The 18,102-nt window shown below is 40.2% G+C and overlaps 1 protein-coding gene across 5 annotated transcripts in view; it reads left to right on the plus strand.

Moving 5' to 3' along the window:
- The window catches only part of ANKEF1 (ankyrin repeat and EF-hand domain containing 1), a 95,102-nt gene that overhangs the window by 70,857 nt on the left and 6,143 nt on the right, over positions 1-18,102 (plus strand). For all 5 annotated transcript variants that reach the window (XM_030195055.1, XM_030195058.1, XM_030195054.1 and 2 more), the window contains 2 exons: positions 5,029-5,255; positions 13,686-13,852. In XM_030195055.1, coding sequence (XP_030050915.1) covers positions 5,029-5,255; positions 13,686-13,852 — 394 coding nt within the window. The remainder of the gene's footprint in view (positions 1-5,028; positions 5,256-13,685; positions 13,853-18,102) is intronic.

An 18,102-nucleotide genomic window follows, 5' to 3' on the forward strand; every position in this document is an offset into this window, starting at 1 on the left:
CGGAGTCTGCTAACGCCTCTCCGGATAATGTAAGCAACATTGAGCCTACAAATAAGTGGGAAAATGTGGGATACAAATGTAACAAATAAATATTAGATGGCAAGGATGGGCAGACTGGAAAGGCCATATGGTCTTTATCTGCCTTCATTTTTCTATGTTTCTACGACTCTGAACTCTGTATAAAAATGCTACAAATAACAAAGAAGGCCATTTTTGAACTTGGGAGGTAGTGGAGAAGGGGGGAGGTTATGGGAATTTCAGGACCAAGAGGTCCATCTTTGTTCTTTGCTGGGAGTGATGAGCTGTTTTCCTTGCTAATTGGTCCTTTCACTTTGTTCCAGTTAACATGGAGAAAATTAAAATGCTCAGTGCAGCAGTGTTAATGTAGTTGTACTGTCTTTATTGTGCTGATGCACCTAGAGATGTCAAATTAGACACAATGACAAAAAAAAAAACTCTAGCACAGTTTAGCTTACAAGGAGGAAAAGACCTCCTCAGTCAGTGGTATAACATTATTGTCACTATATTGGACGTGACTGTTTCTTGCCATTAAAACTCCAATGTTGTTCATTGGGCTTAAAAACCTCCTTTGTTTTATGTTTTTGTTATTTCCACCCTTTGCGTGCAAAATTACAAGTGAGAATAAGAAAGTAGCAAGAGCACTACTGAACAACCATAGTAATAATTTATTGTCATTCAGTATATTTGATTCCCAGGTTTTACACATACATGCCTGACATGGCTGCTTCGGGGGCAAATGGATACTAGTAGGTGTAAAAGTCCAAACTTCACCAAACTGGTAAAACCTGTAACTCTGACCTGGGTCTCACTATATGAAAACCCAGGTCAGAGATACGGTTTTTACCAGTTTGGACTTTTACACCTACTGGTTAATGTTATATTCCCCTCAACACCTAGAATTAGGTTAGGAGTAGATTACAATTCAAAATATAACCAGTCTACAAAACTGGGAGCTCACAATAAGTAAAATAAATTTACATATAATAAAAAACATGACCTCGATATCCAACTAAAAAGCATATATTTTCTAAATAAATTTGTTTTTAAAAGCTTATGAAAAACTAAATAACTTGATTGAGATTTCACCAAAGTTGGCAAAAGGTTCCAGATTTGAGAGGCCTGGTAAAAGAGCAATGCTGTAAAATATTTCTTTGAACATAAGCCTCTATAAGAGGGGACAGGTAAGTTTAAATTATTACGAGTACCTTACCTAAAGTCAGTACATTTATCATTGAATACATATAACAAGGAGCCATTCCCTTCAAAATCTTATAGACAAAGCAGCAAAGCTTAAAAAGAATCCCAGCGTCTACTGGCAACGAATGGAGTACTTCATAACATGAGGAAACTCTATCGAATCTACCTAAGCCACATATAAGGTGAATTGCTGTATTTTGGACGGTTCTAAGTCATCTCAATAGATATGTCGAGCAACCAAGATATATAATATTGCAATAATCAAGCTTAAGATCCAAAGCTTGTACTAGCAACTGGAATGACTCTTTGGTGAAACATGGCCATGTCAGGCGTGTATGTATAAAACCTAGGAGCCAAAATAGTAAATAAAGCCTTCAACTTTACTTGGCTTGCTTTTTTTCTTGCTAACCGTATTGAGGAATATGTCAGTGATGCCATTAGGTGTAAACACGTCCATAACATTTTAATGTTAAATCAGAATGATTGGTTTGTTTAACACTGGCATCCATGATGAATATGGGTGCTGTTTTAAGTAGGGCATTTTGCTGAGATGAGCCACTTCAAGAGAAGATTGTGAGTTGAATAGTTTAGCCAGTTCTTTGGGTGAATTGATTGTATTCATTATTAATAAATGATTATTATTTTTAGATAAATGAACATAACTTTGATAAGCATAAATGGATTTTGTCCCCTGAAGAAGCTGGAGGGTGAAATGGTGCCTCTGTTGGGTCTTTGGTTGTTCAGTAAAGATAAATACTCTTGCTATTTTTTAATTCTCACTTGTAATATTGCATGCTAAAAGGTATAAATCACAAAAAAATTAAAATAAAGGAGGTTTTTAAGACTAATAAATGATATTGGAGTCTTAATGGCAATAAACATAGCCACATCCAAAATATAGTGTCAATAATGTTAGGTACCACTGACTTCTGAGGTCTTTCTTCCTTGTAAGTTAAACTGTGCTAGACGGTTTTGGGGGGGGGGGGGGGGGGGGGGGTTGTTTCCCTGTGGCCAAGCAAATGCTACCTGTCATGTACATTTTGTTATCTTATTACATCGGACATGAAAGCTTGATGTACTGTTCTTGTTACATCCATTTAGCTAATGTATGTTAACATGCCAGTTTGTGTACAGATTAGTGCCTGATTTATGAAGGTTTTTGAGACCTTGGATAAATCAAGCCTTAGATATTTATGTTTATCCTTTTGTAGTAGGATCAGGTGGACATTGCAGTGTTACTACTTTAATTCCCTTTTACAGACAATCCATTTGGTAGAAGGGTGCACTGTTTACAGCTGACAACTCATTAGAGTCCTGAGTAGATTCTTCATTGGGGAAGCATCTGCTTCTGTGCCCCAGAAGATCTGTAGTACAGTCTTTCAAAAAGAAAAGCTTCCTTTTTGTCTAATCAGACAGTCCAGATTCTTGGGTTTGTGCAGTCCTGCCGGCAGGTGAAGATTGAGAGCTACTGAGCTGTGATGTCATCGCTTAAGAACTCCTTGTAACCCCCTGGCCAGTTAGTATTTCAAAGTCTCAGAGCTGCCGAAAGACAAAGCCAGGCCCAGGGCAAACAATCTTAATGGCCCCACTGCCGTTGCTCCCCCCCACGTACCATCAATCAAAAGTAAAGTCATTGACTAGCAGGTAGCATGATCGCGAGAGACTGCTCTGCCAGTCATGGGTCCTTCTTCCTGCCGCGTCCTGCCTCTTGTGAAGTAACTTCCTGTTCCCATAGGTGGGATATGGCAGGAAGAAGGGCCTGTGGCCAGCAGAGCAGACTCTCTTAATTTCTACTGCCTGCCAGCCAATGACTCGGGGGCAAGTAAAGGACCTGGAAGGGGGGGCAAAGGGAGGGAAAGATGCTGGATCTGATTGAGAGAGGCTGTCAAGCTGGCTGCAGTATCACTGAAAAAAGTGGGTTTTCCATGGTCGGTGCCAGGCCCTCCTTTAGCCTGCAGGTAGAAAGCAATCTAGGGGTTTTTTCTAGTTTAATTAAAAAAAATATTTAGTGGTTCTTTGGTCATTATTTTCCCGCTATGCTGGTTAAAAAGGCTACTTCAGAAAGTCTTTGTTTTTGTTGACTTTAGTTTCTCTGTCAGACTAGCCTCCATGCAGGGCCATTTGTGTGTTTTGTTTTATGGCAACACTGTATGATAAAAAGAAATGCTCTTCCATTTTTGGGGCACAAAAGTTAGGCACCATGGCTGAAGGAAAATGATAGACAAAAAACAGAAGAACAAGGAGCTTCATAGGGCACAAAAGTCACAAACACAGCGAAGGTGACATAAAAAAGATTAATTAGATGATGTTAAAAAATATATACAGCTTTAATAAAATCATCCAAAGACTCGACACGAATCATGTTTCAGGCACATGGCCTACCTCAGGAGTCTTAAGAAAGGATGGGTTCAAATGCTCTATTCCTTAGATTTCATGTAGTAATTAAATGTACCTTTAAAACAATCAACAAAACACACTGGTGGGTGCCTGTCATAATTGTTTGAACTGGTCTGATGGGATGATAAAGGAGGGTAAATTAGTTCTTATCTTCTAATTTTCTTTCCTTGAGTTCCTCCCAAGCAGACCAGAATTTACCTATGTTCATAGCTTAAGTTTATTTTCTATCTCATGAAGTATAAAGATTTGAATTTAGTTTGTTCATTATTCCAGTTTGATGTACTGTCCAGCAATGGCAGACGAGAGTATGTTCATTCTGGCTGATTTATGGGAAAATGGAAAAACATGTTTTGCTTGTTTTTTCTGCAGTTAGCCTACTGCCTTTTGCCTCTGAAATAGTGGGGATCCTGAAGGGACTATGCAGAAGTCCAATATACTTCTATACTTCCTAGATTACTGATAAGCACTTAACTTATTTTTGAGCATAAGTAAACTTCCATCTGACTTTGCAGGGCAGTATATTTGTCGTTAGTTGTTCTCTGGTGAGTACTTCATTAGTTTCTAGAGGAGTTTTTTTTTTCTTTTTAATTACCTTTGCTCTACTGCTTTATTATAATATAAATGCTTACTAGCCAGGGAGTTGCACAGGGTTCTTAAGTGATAACATTACAGCTTATTTGTTCTCAGTCTCCACCTGTTGGCAGGACAGCACAAACCCCAAGCACTGATCTGGAAGGACTCAAGGAAAGAAAATTAGCTGGTAAAAACTAATTTACCCTTCACATATTAGCATATCCAAATTGAAAAAGTGTTTATTGTAAAATGGTAGTAGGTGACAAATAATATGTTCAGGATCAATGCAAAATCAGGATATACAGTCTCTCAAGTCGCATACAAAAATATGAAATATTTAGATCTCCTAAAATCCCTCTGGCCTCCCTAGCCTCATAGCAAAGGTGAAAGAGACGTTAGGAGCTGACTAAGAGAAACTCTCTCTGTATTACCTGCAAACCCTGTAACTCCTTGCAGATTTTCAGCAAGCAAACATAACCAGCTATTCAAGTAGGCCCCACTCTGGTTCTTTCAACCCGGGTATGAAAGCAAATGAATTCAGCCCCAATATTCCTTAGAGAATCAATCAAAAGCCAGCTATCTCTGCTTATCACAAAATTCCCGTGGATGCTCTCCCCCCACTCCTTAGTGACTTTATTGTTTATAGACAATTTACTATTCCACCTAATTTGGAAGTCAAGGCAGAGTACATAACTAGATGGGTCTTATAAAATAGAAAAATTCTCCCGGTAGGGATGGATTATATAAATAACAATCAACCTTCATTTCTAGTATATTGACTTCTAAAGACCTGATAAGCTTATGAATAATCATTTTATGTCCCAATATTTTTCTTCTTAGTGCTAATGTAAACGCAACTGATAATTTTGAATGGACTCCTTTACACCATGCCTGCCATGCAGGTCATCAAGACATTGCTGAACTTCTGATCATGCATGGAGCAAAAGTAGATGCACCTGCAATGAATGGAGCAACACCGCTGATGAGAGCAATCGAAAGTTGTAGGCTTGACTGTGTTCATTTTTTGCTCAAAAAAGGTGCTAATGTTCAACTGGTCAACAAAAAAGGTAAACAATTGAATGGTAATATGTTCTAGAACTTATGCTAATTATATGGTTTTGAATTAGCTAATACCTTGGTCAGATCAAGGGCTTTATTACACAAGGAGGCTTATGGATCATGAAATTATGTTAACAGATCAAAGTCTGAAAGTGAAAAAGTTGGACAATATATTGTCTCTGTATGTTTGTCAATTGATTGGTATTTGGCTGCCCTGACAAATTAAAGGAGGCCAGTGGTGGGCAGAACCTTTGAACCAAAAATATAAATGCTGGAAATTCATCAATTTGCCTCCTTTGCAGCAGGCTTCCACCCTCTTCACTCTCATCAGATCCTTATCTCTACATATGCCGTCATCTTCAAAGCTGGGAAATACATGGGGCAGTTCTTGGTCCACGTGCCAGAACACAGTGGCAGTAGCTGTGAGTCATTGTGGTATCACTGTGGTCCTTCCTTCCTCACAGGTTTCCTTTCCAATCAGGATGTTTACATGTGAGGTGTAAGGGACAGCACTGCAATGGAACCTGTTCACATATGTTAGCCAATGGTCTTCTGCAGCTAATGTCTTTAGTGTGAGTAACTTAGGAAGTGGGTGAGTAGGAAAGGAAAGGGAAGTGGAGGAACTATAGGTTTACAGGAGAGGTGTTGTGAGAAGTAAAGTAGAGATTAACAGGTATGGGTAGCAGGGACTATGGTAGAGATCTGTAGGAATGTAGGTTTGCTGCTGGTATCTGGTAAAGGGCCATGATAATTAAGGTGTATGGCATCTGTGCCAGGACATCACTCAACGTTTGGGTTTAAAAGGTCAAGCTTTTTGTTTTCCTTGCTAGTGAACAAAAGTTCAACTCATCAAATCTGACATTGAAAACTCAAAATGAGGTCCTCAGAACCATACTGCTAGTGGTCAAGCTATGCCAAACAGATGCTTCTCTTCCTTTGCTCCTCTGTCAAGGAAGAATTTTAAAGAGAGTTGCATTGAAATTCTGAATCATCAGTGCAGCGTTTTGACGTATGGTTTAACAGCAAGGAGGTACAGAAGGTTCTGCATCATCCAAAATGACATCATTTAGGAGCTCTCCATTCCATGCTCAGACACCTGTCTCTAGAGTTCCAGGCCAGAGCCATTGGCATTAACTTTCAGAGAGCCATGGAGGATATCTAGTCCCATGCAAGGCTAAATCTGGTGTTATCAGCATTCTTCTAGGCAGAGTCAGCTAGGAGATTATAACAAAGAATGCCTTCACTCCTCTTGGCGCATCAAGTGATCTTTCTTTCAGCACTTCCCTTTGTCTCTGAGTATCTGGAGATCTGGCACTCCAAGACTGTCTGTACTATCCATGATAGAGTTGTAGTTGGAATTGACCGTATTCAGGGCAGGAAGCCTCCCCTGCCACCCATCAATACTTGGCCCCTATGCCTAAGGAATTGATTTTTTTAGGCCACAAATGCTTTTCTATATTCTCAAACATCCATTCAGCTATTTTTTGAGCCGGAGTCATCATGGGGCCCTCGATACTAGTCAGAGGAGTACTGTTGCATAAGTTGTATGCAAATGTTTTTCCACCAGTACCATCTCCACTGAAGACTTGTCCTTTCCTGACGTTGCTCGTAGGCTGGCTAGGACTTTCCCCTTTGATGTTCTCTTAGGCTTCTGTGGCTGGCATCATGATTGTTGCAGTTGTTGCCTTGCTGCGTTTCAATAAGTGGAACCGGCATTTCAGCTATCATGCTGTGTGGCTTTCTTCAGAGTATGCTGTGAGGTCTGTAGTTTGTCTAGTGGGTTTTGAAACCTGATTGGCTGGGGTTTGAGGTGGATAGTTTCTTCAGGAAGGAAGGGGATTGAGGCAGGAAAGTTCGTTGGTCACAAATCTGAATTTTGGTGGGAAAGTTCATTGGTCACAATTTTAAATTCTGGCAGAACTGAGGCTGGAAATTCATTGGGATGAGCTACCTTTGGGGGGGGGGGGGAATAATTCTATAGGTCATATTCTAAAACTGAGAACTGGGGAGGGGGGAAGATGTTTATCCTTGATACCAGTCTTTTTATGGTAAATTTCTTTTGAATTGAGCAGTTGCCATGCTTTGTTTAGGATGAAACCTTTGTCTCCGTTGGTTATTAGTGCGTCTTGCTATCTCTATTGCCTCTTTGATTCTTCTCAGTCATCAATAATCTTCTTTCTCCAAGATTTTTGTGTCCTCAAATCTAATTGTATAACTAGTTGCCTTTAGCATGAAGGGCTACCGCTGATTTTTCTGCATTGCAGAGCTTGTGTTGCCTCTTATGCTCTTGTAGCCCTGTTTTGCCAATGTATGATTGTCCGAAACTGCATGGGATTTCGTACATTTCAGGGGTTTGGAGCAGAGGTAGTCAGTCTTTCACATGTGTGAGTGTGAATGCCAGCTTCTGAAGTGCAATGTAGGCTGTTTTGATTTTATTCCTTTTTAGCAGTTTTCCTATTCAATCCGTCACTCCTTGGACATAGGGAAGCACTGCGAGTTTTCGTTCTGACATGGGGGTCATCATGTAATGGTTGTTGGTTGTTGCTGATTTCACAGGTTAGGTTGTCCAGAAGTTTTAGGGCTTGAGAAGTGGTCCTTCTGCTATAACGACAGGAAAACAACTAAAGAAGAATAACATCAAAACTGCCTACAGTGCACCACAGAAGCTGGCATTCACACTCACATATGTGAAAGACCAGATACCTCTGCTGCAAACCCCTGGAGTTTATAAAGTCACATGCAGTTGCAGCCAATTGTACATTGGTGAAACCACAAGGGGATTGTGATTAGACACTCTCACAAGAAGAGGGACTGGTACTGGCCGATAATGTGAAAAATCTGTAGAGTGAAAAACACCATGGATTGCTAAGGGACTGAGAGGACAAGCAGTAGTAGCACTGCCTCAGCATGGAGAGGTTACAATTCTTTCAACAGCCTGGGACTCTCTCTCTCAAGCGCAACTCTCTCAGTAAGCTGCCTTTTAGCTTTTTTTGTCATAGAGACATTCTGTGGCAGGGAGGCATCTCCTCCTCTCAGCATACAAAGAGCCAGCCAAGCTAACAAACAGGATCCCATAAGACACTAGGAATAGAGCTCATGCACTCAGAAAGGGCCAGTCACCTAAGGACTACTAAATTACAGGGACTTATAGTTCATTATAGATATTATATATAGACAATGTAATTTGTCACACACAGATTACATGGGGGTAGAAAGAGACAAAGGGCTCATCCTAAACAAAGCATGGCAACCACTCACTCAAAAGAAATTTAGCACAAAAAGAACTAGTACCAAGGACAAATGTCTCCCCCCCCCCCAAATATTTTTACAATATGTCCTACAGAAACTCTTTTCCCCACCACCACCACTTCAGAGACAAACCATTCCAATGAATTTCCAGCCTCATTCCTGCCAGAATTTAAAATGACGAACAAACTTTCCCTCCAAAATTCAAATTTGTGAAAAGTGGACCTTTCCATCAAATTTTAAATATGTGACCAATGAACTTTCCTGTCTCATTCTCCTTACTTCCTGAGGAAACTACTCACTTCAAACCTCAGCCAATCAGGTTTGAAAATCTACTATATATAAAGGGTTCTAGGTCAGTTCCCAACTGGACAGTTCCCACTCACCAATTCCCATCTGGATAATTCCCACCTAGGACAATTCCCACTGAACCAATTTGCACCACACCAGGGGGGACAATTCCCACCCATAACCCAAAAAATACAAAATTCACAAGGCAAGTAATCTCCATCCCTTTTCTCTTTCAGATTGTTTTTTTTTGGGGGGGGGCAGTACCCCCTCACCCTCCCACAACATTATCTTTTACACATCCCTTTCCCCTTCCAGAGGGGCTCAAAATGACACACTGATTACGATTTATAACAAATTTACTATTCTACCTATGAAAAGTTATTCTGTTATTATACGTTCTCTGTGTACATCTGTATGCTGCTGTAACCTCCTTGTTCCAGATGCCGTAAAAAAAAAAAAAGCACCACCAGGACTTATGGGGCCCAGTACAAGAAAGAAGCTATGGTCGGTAAAAAAAAAAAAGGCAAGGGAGGATGGGAAATGAGCCGGGGGGGGGGGGGGGGGGGGGGTCCTTGGTGGGAATTGTCCCGGGGGGAATTGGTGAGTGGGAACTGTCCGGGTAGGAACTCACCTGATACCATATAAAGACAAACTGCAGACTGCTCATAGCATACTCTGAAGAAAGCCACAGCATGATGGCTGAAACGGTGGTTCCGCTTACTCAGTCGCGGCAAGACCTGAACAACTGAAACAATCATTTACTCTTGGAGTTGCAGATTGAGAATGAGCCCAGAACACCTCCTCTTATACTCTTGCAATACCGGGATGCTTCTAAAGAGTCAGTAGTAGTGCTTATCCGCCCTCTTTTTCAGCATGTGTGAAAGAAGATGTGGGAAATTTAACAGTTGGTATAGAGTTGGACATGAAGTATCATATCCAGGCAGCTGAGGGATTTCACAAATTCCATTTATTTCACCATTGTGTGGTATTCTGTCTTAAAAAGGGACATTAAATTGAAAATTCATGCCTTGATGTGATAGTGCTTCTTTCCCAAAAGGATCAGAATATGACAATCAGAACACTACACTCTAACCCCACATAGCTTCCTACTAGTCTACATGGTGCAATACTTGCATACACTCCTAAAAAGTCTACGCTTTAGATCCTGTCCTCTGCCACTTCTGACTACTCTTCCTGTATAGGTGTTACTCAGTCTCAGAGCATTGGTCCATTGTAAACTCAAATGGCTGAGCCATCCAGATCATTTAAAAAAAAGTTACAAATGATTCCGGGAATCCTTAGAAGCCATGCATCAAAAGAGTACTGAGGCCTATTCTATACCAAGACCTCATTCCGGAAATCACCTTCTTCTTGCAGGCCAGTGGGTTTTAGCTCTGATTCCATTTATTAATCAAACAGACTTTGCAACTCACTTCATAAAGAGTTGCAAAGTCTGACTGTGCTGGTGCGGTAAAACAACCAGATGCTTGCATATCATTTTGATGATCCATTTTCTAGTAACATAAGATACATAAGTAGTGCTGTAGCTGTTACTGTAATTATGCAATTATAATTAGCAAGACAAGACTGCATATCTGAAGTAATTCTTGTGACTGCTGATTCTGATTGTAGAATATAGCTGGATTACTGCAACGCCATTTATTCAGGGTGTAAGGAGCAGGTCCTAAAAAGACTCCAAACTGTACAAAACACTGCTGCTCATTTTATCTTCAAACTTCCTTGTTTTGAGTGAGCCACTCCTATATTAATGAAATTACATTGGCTCTCCATTAAAGCCAGAATCTCATTCAAACAGTGTACGTTTATATATCAAATTCCTCATGATCGGACTCTAGATTATATGAACCATTTAATAGAGATATCTTCTCACAAAGCCTCCCATGAAGCCAGAGACTCCCTTTTACTTCGTCCACCAAACTTTACAAAAATAGTATACAAAAAAGTTCTGTCTGCTGATTTCACTTATATTGGCAACAAATGTTATATAAGTACATAAGTGTTGCCATACTGGGACAGACCGAAGGTCCATCAAGCCCAGCATCCTGTTTCCAACAGTGGCCAATCCAGGTTACAAGTACCTGGCAAATTCCAAAACAGTACAATACATTTTATTCTACTTATCCTAGAAATAAGCAGTGGATTTTCCCCAAGTCCATTTTAATAATGCTTAATGGACTTTTCTTTTAGGAAGCTATCCAAACCTTTTTGTAAATCCTCCTAAGCTAACTGCTTTTACCACATTCTCTGGCAACGAATTCCAGAGTTTAATTACACGTTGAGTGAAGAAATATTTTCTCTGATTTGTTTTAAATTTACTACTTTGTAGCTTCATTGCATGCCCCCTAGTCCTAGTATTTTTGGAAAAGAGTAAACAAGTGATTCACATCTACCTGTTTCACTCCACTCATTATTTTTTAGACCTCTATCATATCTCCCCTTAGCCTTCTTTTCTTCAAGCTAAAGAGCTCTAGCCGTTTCAGCCTTTCCTCATAGGGAAGTCGTCCCATCCCCTTTATGATTTTCGTCACCCTTCTCTGTACCTTTTCTAATTCCACTATATCTTTTTTAAGATGCAGTGACCAGAATTCCACACAGTATTCGAGATGCGGTCGCACCATGGAGCAATACAAAGGCATTATAATGTCCTCATTTTTGTTTTCCATTCCTTTCCTAATCATATCTAACATTCTATTTGTTTTCTTAGCTGCTGCCGCACACTGAGCAGAGGGTGTCAACATATCATCAACGATGACACCTAGATCCCTTTCCTGGTTGGTGACTCCTAATGTGGAACCTTGCATCACGTAACTATAGTTCGGGTTCCTCTTTCCCACATGCATCACTTTGCACTTGCTCATATTAAACGTCATCTGCCATTTGGATGCCCAGTCTCTCAGTTTCATAAGGTCCTCTAGTAATTTTTCACAATCCTCTTGCAATTTACTAACTTTGAATACCTTTATATCATCAGCAAATTTAATTACCTCACTAGTTATTCCCATCTCTAGATCATTTATAAATATGTTAAAAAGCAACGGTCCTTGCACAAACCCCTGGGAATCCCACTATCTATCCTTCTCCTTTGAGAATACTGACCATTTAACCCTACTCTCTTTTGTCTATCTTTTAACCAGTTTTTAATCCACAATAAGACACTACCTCCTATCCCATGACTTTACAATTTCCTCTGGAGTCTTTCATGAGGTACTTTGTCAAATGCCTTTTGAAAATCCAGATACACAATATCAACTGTCTCACCTGTATCCACCTGTTTGTTCACCCCTTCAAAGAAATGTAGTAGATTGCTGAGGCACGATTTCTGTTCACTAAATCCATGTTGGCTTTGTCTCATTAATCCATTCTTTTGAATATGCTTTGTAGTTTTGTTCTTTATAATAGTCTCTACCATTTGGCCCAGCACCATCAGGCTCACTGGTCTATAATTTCCCGGATCACCTCTGGAACCTTTTTAACAAATCAGCGTTACATTGGCCAATCTCCAGTCTTCCGGTACCATGCTTGATTTTAAAGATAAACTACATATTACTAACAATAGTTCTGCAAGTTCATTTTTCAATTCTATCAGTACTCTGTGATGAATACCATCTGGTCCTAGCAATTTGCTACTGTTCAGTTTCTCAAATTGCACCATTACATCCTCCAGGTTTATAGAGATTTCATTCCGTTCCTCAGTCTCATCAGCTTTAAATACCATTTCTGGCACCGGTATCTCACCCTAATCTTCCTCGGTGAAGATCAAAGCAAAAAATTCATTTAATCTCTCCGCTGTGGCTTTGTCTTCCCTGAGTGCCTCTTTTACTCCTTGGTCATCTATTGATCCAGCTGATTTTTTTGCCATATTCTTGCTTTTAACATACCTAAAAAAAGGTTTTTACTATGTGTTTTTGCCTCCAACACAATCTTTATTTCAAAGTCCCTCTTCGCCTTCCTTATCAGCGGTTTACATTTCCATTCCTTATGCTGTTTCTTATTATTTTCAGTCGGATCCTTCTTCCATGTTCTGAAGGATTTTCTTTTAGATCTAATAATTTCCTTCACCTCATTTTTTAACCATGCCAGCTGTCATTTGGCCTTCCTTCCTCCTTTTTAATATATGGAATATAAGTGGCCTGGGCTTCCTGGATGGCATTTTTGAACAGCATCCATGCCTGTTAAAATTTTTGACCTTTGCAGATGCTCTTCTAAGTTTTTTATTTACCGTTCTCATTTTATCATAGTCTCCTTTTTGAAAGTTAAATTCTAATGTATTGGATTTCCTGTGTGTACTTACTCCAGAGCTGATATCAAATCTGATATATTATGATCACTGTTATCAAGGGGCCCCAGCACCATTACCTTGTGCACCAGATCATACGCTCCACTAAGGACTAGGTCTAGAATTTTTCCTCCTCTTGTTGGCTCCTGTACCAGCTGCTCCATAAAGCTGTCCTTGATTTTGTCAAGGAATTTTACCTCCTTAGCATGTCCTGATGTTACACGGATTCCCTGATGTTGGGACTGTCTTCCTAAATCTGTTAGATCTCATCCAGACTACTTAGAATTTCGTAAACTGATGAAATCCATTTCTTTTCAGATTCATTTCAAAATTAATTTCATTAGTCTACACTGCAACAAACAGCTGACAATTCCGGTTTTCTATTCTTATTGCAACTCTATCAGTATGCACAATAGTAGATCATAAATGAATCCATCAATATGTACAGATACTCTAATTCTTAGCCAATATAGTATACTATTTCAATATTGTTGTACTCTGTATCTTTAATCTAATCTGTTAGCCACATTAAACTCTATCCTATTTATGGAATAATGTGGGATGTAAATGTCATAATAATAATAATAATCTGCATTTTGAATAGGGCAAAATGCTTTGGATATTGCAATGGCTTACGCTGACTACAGACTGATTGATCTGATTGAAGCAAAGCTTGAGAGCCTACCAAAGCTGAAAGATGATAAGAAAAAGAAAGAAAAAAAAGATGAGAAGAAGAAATCGGGAGCCAAGCCTCAGACTCCTGCAGTTGAGGTACAGGATATAATAATTGATGACATTCCTATGAACATATTAGGAAGTTGAAAATATAAAAATCCATCTAGCTTTATATTGTGATTTTTCTCATTGAAAATACTAGAGTTGCCAGGTTACTCAGTTCCAGGCTTGAGATATTGGCACAGTCCTGGTTTTGAACTTATATCTCAAAGCAGTTTGGGATTTGCAGCAGTGATGTGAATGGACAAGTTCAGGCACAAGTTCCATAATGTACCAGGATGGGGCGGTCAGAATTCAGGACTGTCCCAAAATCTCCAGCCTGGGAGTGGGTAACTTGGCATCTCTGAAACACTGAAATGATTTCATTAATGAGTCTGATGTAGTGCCTGCATTGGAGGAAAGCTTTGAAAAATGTCTATCAGGTTTGTTTGCTAAACTGCCATATATACTTGCCTATAGGTTGAAAACTTTATGACCATTTTTAAGAGCAAAAGTGTGTGTGTGTACGTGTGAGTGAGGGGGTGGGGTAGGGGGCGCAGGTGACCCATGTGTAAGTATATCAACATTTCCCTTCCTTTTCCTGTTCATGCCCAGGGTAGGTGTTAGACATTTTGAGGCCCGGGGCAGAAATTAAGGAATGGATCCCTTGTCCTCCCTGCTCCTCCCCCGATCTCTCCATACACCATTATACAATATATAAAACAACTTTAAATTACTTTTTCACGGACAAGCACAGTCAGACCTATACCAAATACACATCAAGGGATCACAAATTAGAAATGGAAATATGAAGACCAAAATTGAACTGGGAACCCCAAAAAATTAAACTCTGCAATTATTGCAACACTGGAGAAATACACTTCCTTTGTACTGCCTTCACTTCAGCTTTAAACATAAACCAAGCAAAGGAGTCTACTTATGACTTCAGCAGTGACTCTTTTCACACTGGTCACAGCCCAGTGATTCACTGATATTGTCATAGGTCAATTAGCTTTATTGATATAAGCTAAATAGCTGTTATTTAATATATACTAGCCGTTAAGCCCATAAGAATGGGCTAGTTTTTTGTTTTCCTATGGCCTCCCCCCCAACCCTGCTCTCTCCCCCGCCCTCCCCCCAGCGTTTGTTTCCCTCAGTTCTGCCCCCTCCTTCCCTCCCTGCTCCCTCCTCCTCCGATTTCCATGCCCATGTCCAAGCCCTCCTCCCTGTTGGGCTGCACTGCTGGTGGAGGCGGGGCTTGGACTTCTACTGCGCATTTGCAGGTGAGTCGGTCACTTGCCATTTATGTTTGATATTAGCATATATATATATAATATAACAGCTATTTAGCTTATATCAATAAAGCTAATTGACCTATGACAATATCAGTGAATCACTGGCCTGTGACCCAGTGTGAAAAGAGTCACTGCTGAGTTCATAAGTAGACTCTTTTGCTTTGTTTATGTTTAAAGTTGAAGTGCTGGGCTTTTCTTGAAGTCATTGAAAATACCCCTACATTAAATTTGAGACTGGTGAAAGTAATTCTTCCTTTTTACTGAACATAATACAAAGACATCTGCAGTGCACATATCCCAAAGCTAACATGTTCCAGTTAATAAATTCAAAATAAAACACTTATTTCTACTTTTGTTGTCTAGATATTTTATTTTCCCATTACATTTGTTCCAATTTCTTTTTTCTGTTTATCTTCTGCTAATTCTCCTTGTAGTGGCTGCTGTCCATTTGTCTTTTCTCCTCTTGTTACATTCCCTTACTACACTTGTCTCTGACATATCGATCTTATCCTGTCAGCTTTTTCTTCCTGTGTCTTTTCTTTTCTGCTTCTCTGTCCACTCACCCTCTTTCTCACTTTTCTGCCACAACATGCTCTCTGCCCAACAGGAAACATATAAGTGGAACTCCCGGGATAACATTTACTGTCAGGCAGAGGGTGGGTCATGGCAGCGCTTCTGAGCATGGGCCTATACAGGAAGGCCCAGTCCCAGTGCAGAAACAGCTTTGGAGTGCAGTGAAGAGGTATGAAGGAAAGTAGCAGCCTGGAGAAGGGAGAATATGTTAGTGGCTGCTAACCATGAAAGAGCCCAGGAAAATGGGATGGAGGGGAAGGGGAGATGCTAGAACAGGTGTGGGTAGACAGATTTGGTGAAGGCTGGGGGTGGGGGATTGGCTCTTCTGCCATGCTGCTGCCCACTTGTGGCAGGACCAACTCTGCTTATAGTTTTTCTGCAGCTTGTGGTTCTTCTGCATGTTTTTTCCTATATGGACCTACATGTGAGTCATCACATTTTTTCACTGCTTAAGTTTCAAAGTTAGGGTGCGACCTATACGTGAGGGTGAACTATGTGTGAGTATCAACAGTTCTTTAAAATTAGAAGTTAGTTCCTGCAGTATTCATTAAATTGTAGTAACTGAGTACTGCAGTTTAGCAAACACTTGTGACAGATTGTTCCCATTACTGGTGGTGGTAACACCTGTGCATTCCATCCTGGTTACTAGCTAAAGGAGCATGACACTCCAATTTCCAAAGCCTCCTTCCCCAAATCTCCCTTCAGAAACAAGCTCAGGTAGGCCCCCATCCTTGGCATTCCCCTTCAAGAACTGTAAATTTGTAATATCCCTTACCCAGTTCACAACCACTCTGCAACCAACTTTCTGCACATCTCCTTCCTGCTTACAGTAGCCCCAGGTGGAGATGGAGCAAGGGCAAACTCTAGATCAGGGGTGTTAAACCTGTGGCCTGCCATTGAATTTTATACCTCCCGCAAGACCATGGGAAGTAAACATGGAAAACTGCCCACTCAAACACCATTAACCAGAGTTTTATTGTCAGCGGAACTGTTGAAGGATATAATAATGGAACAAGACTTGTTTGACGGTGTTAATAATTGTTTAGAAAGACAGAGGTATATGAGGGAACAGACCATTCTGGTAATAATTTATATTCATTCAGGAGGAGTGGGCCTAGTAGTTAGGGTGGTGGACTTTGGTCCTGGGGAACTGAGGAACTGAGTTTATTTCCCACTTCAGGCACAGGCAGCTCCTTGGGACTCTGGGCAAGTCACTTAACCCTCCATTGCCCCATGTAAGCCACATTGAGCCTGCCATGAGTGGGAAAGTGCAGGGTACAAATGTAATACAAAAATAAAATATCAAGTTTTGTTGGCAGCGAATGATATGGCATGTTTGTTAATTTTCTGCGTGTAGCCCTCGCTCTAGATATTTCTACCTCACCAGCATTGGGATCCAAAATGTTACTGACTGACATGTGAATCAAAGGCTGCTATTTTGGATAATGGTGCTAGCAGTGTAGTGGCAGTATGGAATGGGAAGGGGAAATTAGTATATTGGATGAGGAACAGGATTGTTAACTGGGGTGGGGCAGTACTTACAAGCTGGAGAAGTGGGGCCTCCTTGGGGTTTTTTTTAGGTGGAGGATTTGTTGCAGGAGGTGGTGTATTTCTCTACTGAATTGTTAGAAGCTGGGGCTTCGTGTACTTTAAGCATTAATAGGGAGAAGAGTAGCCTAGTGGTTAGTGCAGCAGACTTTGATCCTGGGGAACTGGGTTTAATTCCCACTGCAGCTCCTTGTGACTGTGGGCAAGTCACTTAACCCTCCATTGCCCCAGGTACAAAATAAGTACCTGTATATATGTAAACCACTTTGAATGTAGTTGCAAAGTACCACAGAAAGGCAGTATATGAAGTCCCATTTCCCTTTCCCCCTGTTAATTCTTAAAGTGGGTGAATTAAGCCATCAATGCTCTTTGGACTAGTAAACAACACTTCTTGAGGTATTGTTAATTATCATGGTGTAATGCACATTTCAGTGTTTATCATGATCTGCATATTAATGAGCAGTGCCCTAATAATGCCCTTTTGCAGTGTAATGCCCTCCAACCTACTTGGATCTCCGAACTGTTGCAACTATGCTAATATCTAGACTGGATGAGCAAGTCCTAGCAATTGACTTGAGCATCACCTTATCTTTTGAGTCTGTTTTATCAAGGCTTTTCTTGAGGTTTGTGCCTAGAGAAAAAAAAACTCTTGATAATTTTTTATTTATTTTATTGCATTTGTATCCCACATTCCCCCACCTATTTGCAGGCTCAATAAAACAAGCTCTATATATCTTTTTCCCTGATGAATTAAAAACAGCCTTGTAACTGTGTCTCTGTGAAATAACTAGCTATTCAGAATGAAAGCACATTGCTAAACATTTGTAACTTTTTCTATTTGTGTGATCTGTAGAAAATGATATCGCAAGATAGGAAGCAAACTGAAAAAAA

Source organism: Microcaecilia unicolor, chromosome 3, assembly GCF_901765095.1.
Source record: "Microcaecilia unicolor chromosome 3, aMicUni1.1, whole genome shotgun sequence".
Taxonomy (NCBI): Eukaryota; Metazoa; Chordata; class Amphibia; order Gymnophiona; family Siphonopidae; genus Microcaecilia; species Microcaecilia unicolor.